Source organism: Priapulus caudatus, unplaced genomic scaffold (assembly GCF_000485595.1).
Source record: "Priapulus caudatus unplaced genomic scaffold, Priapulus_caudatus-5.0.1 Scaffold1730, whole genome shotgun sequence".
NCBI classification, from domain to species: Eukaryota; Metazoa; Priapulida; class Priapulimorpha; order Priapulimorphida; family Priapulidae; genus Priapulus; species Priapulus caudatus.
The window spans coordinates 31074-36078 of NW_014578791.1; the positions used below are offsets into that span (position 1 = coordinate 31074).

Genomic DNA, 5005 nt, shown 5'->3' on the forward strand with positions numbered 1-5005 from the left:
CTTACACGCGTGCGTGCCCTGCATGCATGCCTTGCGTACATATGTATGTATGTGTGTGTGTGTGTGTGTGTGTGTGTGTGCGTGCGTGCGTGCGTGTGTGTGTGCGTGCGTGCGTTCGTGTGTGTGTGTCTGGTTGTGTATGTGTGTGTGTGTGTTCATATAATTTAACTACACCTACTTCCTGTAGGTGGCAGAACGTTCTCGCAAAATTGCCAAGTGAAGTCATCTGGGCAGATACAGCGAGTGCAGTCGTTCGGATTTTGTATTCCTCGCTCACAGTTGTTCATAATTCCTGCGCACACACCTAAAACGCAAAAATAAATATCTTAAACTAATTTCAAAGCTATCTTACTCGAAGCACGCCTGGCTTGTATTGTAGTACGGTTTTATATCGCGGCGTGACAAATAAACGTGACAAATAGTACGTAATAACGAACGGACACGCCAGTGGACGTGCGGGGTAGGCAGGACGTAGATAGGTGACTGAAAAATAGACACTGAAAGCTCACTGGACACTCGACGCAAGTCGTGGAACTAGGCAGTAGAGGCTTGATATGAAGAGGCTGCATGGTCGATTAAATCCTGACATGGCGGCAAATAGAGTGAAAACAGGAAGGACAAATATAGTAATAACAGGAAGTGGAGGTCAGAGGAGGAGGAGCAGGAGGAGGAGGAGGAGGAGAAGAAGGATGAGGAGGAGGACGAGAAGGAGGATGAGGAGGAGGAGGATGAGGAGGAGGATGAGGAGGATGAGGAGGAGGAGAAGGAGGAGAGCTTTAGGAAGGGGGCTGAGAATGTTAGGCGGGACAGACACGGGAGAGCAGAGCCCGGGTTTGTGACCGTCGACTACTATGTCACTTTCAGCGTATCAGTAACAGTTGGACTTGTCAAACATTGTCTACGTCTACGTATTCGCTCATCGTTATCGCACCTCAGCATCATCGACTCTGTACGTATTCATCGACTTAAGATAGTACCTCGCAACCCTACCAGTATTCATCGACAACACCGCATATCCACCGCTACAGTATATTTAGCACACCTGAGCAATATTGATACCGTAACATTATATGATTATGTATGAACATCATACTATCAGGAGTGAATAATAACAGACTTTAATATTAGAATAATAATAGATCTATTATTATTCACTCCTGCTACTATCATACCATTATATCATATATCATATATCATATATCAACCACATCATCATATTATCATCATCGAATAGTATAAATATATTCCATTTGGGTTCACATTCACGCTACAAGACAACGTTAACATCCATCATGTACGTAGTGATACGCGATATACACACATACCGTCACAGTAGACAATGTTAGCGAGCTTGATGTCGTGGAAGGATAGGCCGTCACGTTGACCTATTCGCTGAAGCAACAGGTCACGGTCAATGTGCGCGTTGATTGTTATCTGCCCGTTCGAGCTAAAGGCCTGCAACACAGACACACACAGTGACACACGCACGCACGCACGCACGCACACACACACGCACGCATGCACGCACACACACACATACATGTGTGTGCGCGTGCGCGTCACAGTCACAGTATACGTGCAAGAAAACATAGAACATGCACGGTAAGCCCGACACAGAATGCAGATTACAGTGTACGTAAACTGTGATCAAGAATGGACAGTCGATAATTTATTTTGTTCGAGTAAATAAACATAGATTAATTCAATGCCCTATACGTTATTATACCCTATATTACGCGTGAGCCTACTCACATACTGTCCATAGTGCATTACACTTCTATAGTCATACGGCAGTCCTGGTTCTAAAACATCCGCCGGTGCCGCCGCAACGAAATTGTGTTCCGTCCCAGCAATGATGTTTCCGAACAGTATTGTGACAGATAGGTCGCGCGTGGGTTTCGCCTGCTCGTGGTAGAAACCTAAAGCGTGACCAATCTCATGCACCACAGTACCCAGCTAAGGAAAAATATGGAGAGAGACAGAAATATCCTATTAGCACTGTTTTCCTCAGCGATGGAATGTCGGGGATTTAGTTAAGATATCGTTATGTGTGGTGATGTGCATACGTGGTTGCGATCATGAGGTGACAGGCAAATGCTCTCGAATTTCTCTCAGATACGCGTGCATGTCTAACGAAATGCTAATCCGTCAACGTCATCGAATTTTCGATGTAGTTTCACTGCGCACTTATATCTAACCTATATTTAAACTTATATTTAACCTTATTTTATATTTTAAATTTATCTAACCTATATTTAAACTACTATTTTTCTTTTCGTTCCTCATTGGAACTGTAACCGTGTAGACGTTATGCTTTTGTTTTGTTTCCGGCGCACCGCAGAATTTCGGAAGCGATAATTTACGAATGGTTACTTATAAAAGGTTGTCTATATACAAAGATATATGTGACGTTAGAATCAACTGTGAAAAATATTCTCATTTTTACAAACGCTGTAGAATGATATTATGAATGAGTCTCGGAGTATGTTCATACCACTTGTCAGGTACGTACCAGCTCACCAAGTTCACTGCAGATTGCCCAGTGCAGATAGCTGGCTACCTTGTTATGGCGGTCAATGTACTCGGTTGGGGCCAGCACTGTGCATCCGGCGATGATGTGGCTGAAGGTCTCCTTTGCTTTGCTGCATATTCTGCACTTACTGTTGACCTGTTGCTTGAGGATGTTGCGTTGATGGTATCTGGTGTCGAGTACTTGGTCTTGGGCTGCAATGATCAGGCTTTCTGTCTCCCCCTTGAGCCCGGAACTACTCAGCCAGGCAATATACTTGCAATCTTGTCGACAAATGGTCTGTTGAGGCTCTCGTAGAATCTTCCATGCAAGGCTTGTTCTTCAATACCTCGATATTCTCTGCTTCCATATTGGCCTTCAGTCTCTGCTTTGTTGAGGATTGGCTGGTGGGCTGAGGTGACAAGTATTTGGCTTTGATTTCTTTAGCCTCACGTAAGAGAGCGTGCTTTGATTTTCCAGACTGATGGATTTTGACAAGCTTTGTAAATTTGTCCTCGTTAAGCTCGATGTAGTCGCCTAGACCTACAATGGCAGTGTTGTACGCAGACATCAGTTCAATGAGACCACGACCACCATTTTGCCTCTTGATGTACAGTCGCTCTACATCTGCTTTTGGGTGATGGAGCCCGTGCATGGTTAGTAGCTTTCTTGTCTTGCGATCCATCCTTTCGATATACGATTGCAACCAGTTGATCACCCCGAAGCTGTACACGGGGACCGGGAGTGACAGGCTATTGATCGCTGTTATCTTGTTTTTTGAACAGAGCTCAGACTTGAGAACTAGGCGAACTCGGCGATAGTACTCCTTAGCAATGTTCTCCTTCACCTTTGCATGCTGAATACCATCCCTTTCGTCTACACAAGATATGTAGGTGTCCTCATGATTCAGACTTCGTAGGGCCGTCTTGTCATCAAGCTCGATATTTAGACTTTTTACTAGCTTACCACCTTTTAAGATTGCGGTTGACACTTTTCTAAGCCGAATTCCATTTTGATGTCCTCACTGAATGCTTTGACTGTTACCAAGTCCTGCTCCAGCTCATAATCGTTCTTGGTGAACAGTTTAAGGTCATCCATATAGAGCAGGTGGCTGATGGTGTTGTGTTTATCGACTGTAAATCCCAGACCCTGTCTATTCAGCATGTTGGTAAGCGGTGTTAGTGCTATGCAGAATAGCAGGGGAGAGGGCGAGTCACCCTGGAAGATTCCTCTCTTGATTGAGATATCTTCTGTCCTGAGGCAGCCTCATTGAGAGAAGAGGAGCATTTCAGTCTTCCATTTCATCATTGTAGCTTCCATGAACTGAATGATAGTTGGTGACACACGGTAGATTCTCATGACTGCGAGAATCCAGGAATGTGGGACTCTGTCGAAGGCTTTCTTATCATCAATCCATGCCATTCCTAGGTTCCTCTTGATTATTATTATTATTATTATATAATATAATAATACTAATAATAATAATAATAATAATAATGAGATCGTAATTAGCAGGATGCGGAATACTATGACAAGAACTGTGCCAGCTAGTGGTGGTTAGAGCCCAATTGGCTCTATAAAGAATGGTCTTGAGAAGAACCTTAAGGACCTCCCTGGCCACCACACTGCCCAACAAGTGCAGAAAATCACACTACTGGGAACAGCACACATCCTGCGAAAAATTCTGGATTGAATTCCTATGTCCCAGGTTGGGACACGGTCAACCCAGAAGCCACCGGCTAATGACGTGATCCACTTTGGAAATAATATAATATTAATATTAATAACAAATTAACAATAATAATCACCATCATCATCATCATAATAATAATAATAACCATACTAATTTTTAAATCCATACAAATATTTATAATATTTTTGTTAAAATCTTCAAATTTTATGATATAATAATTAATGAATATAAAAATGTTATTATAATAGTATTCAGGATTCAATCTGTTCTGATCCAGGTTGGGATACGGCCAACCCAGAAGCCACCGGCTAATGCCGTGATCCACTCCCATGTAAATAATATGAATAACAATAACAATAATACTTGGAAATATTGCCGTCTCTACAACACGCCAGGATGACACAGTCCTATTGAATTTACTGAGAACCCCGTGACGACGATGGTATATATATATTATATGAATACCTGCGACCGATAATCTCTGTGTTCGTTCGGACCTCCAGGTGATCTGGACATCCCTTCAGCGGAAGCGGGTTTCCGTCGCTATCCACGTAATAGGCTGTGCTGATACTCGTCAGTCGGACTGTTATGACGCTGTTAGCAGGCGACTGGAAACGTAATATATACCTAATTAAACACACATGTACATGGGTGAACAGTAATTAGTACAGGCCCGTAGCCAGCTTTATATTGGGGGGGGGGGTTCGTTTTTCAATGTTGGCAATTTGCTCGGCAGGGGCGTGTACAGGAGGGGGTCTAACCGTAACCGCCCCAGAATTTTTTTTAAATTACACCCCTTCAGA

The 5005-nt window shown here is 43.3% G+C and overlaps 1 protein-coding gene across 1 annotated transcript; it reads right to left on the reverse strand.

Moving 5' to 3' along the window:
- Positions 1–164: 164 nt before the first annotated feature.
- Positions 165–3607, reverse strand: LOC106817454 (zinc metalloproteinase dpy-31-like). The gene is made up of 4 exons (XM_014822117.1): positions 3554–3607; positions 1753–1956; positions 1326–1455; positions 165–304 (listed from the first exon to the last, which is right to left on the reverse strand). Exons 1-4 carry the CDS (start codon positions 3605–3607, stop codon positions 165–167), a joined length of 528 nt encoding a protein of 175 aa, XP_014677603.1.
- Positions 3608–5005: the final 1398 nt, after the last annotated feature.

Bases quoted from the DNA above. Each gene is read 5' to 3' on its own strand.
- LOC106817454 (XM_014822117.1), bottom strand. From the start codon at position 3,607: ATGGATGACCTTAAACTGTTCACCAAGAACGATTATGAGCTGGAGCAG. The intron at 1,957-3,553 runs GTAACAGTCAAA...ATTTTTCCTTAG, and splicing joins ATGAGCTGGAGCAGGACTTG to CTGGGTACTGTGGTGCATGA. The intron at 1,456-1,752 runs GTGAGTAGGCTC...TCTGTGTTGCAG, and splicing joins TAATGCACTATGGACAGTAT to GCCTTTAGCTCGAACGGGCA.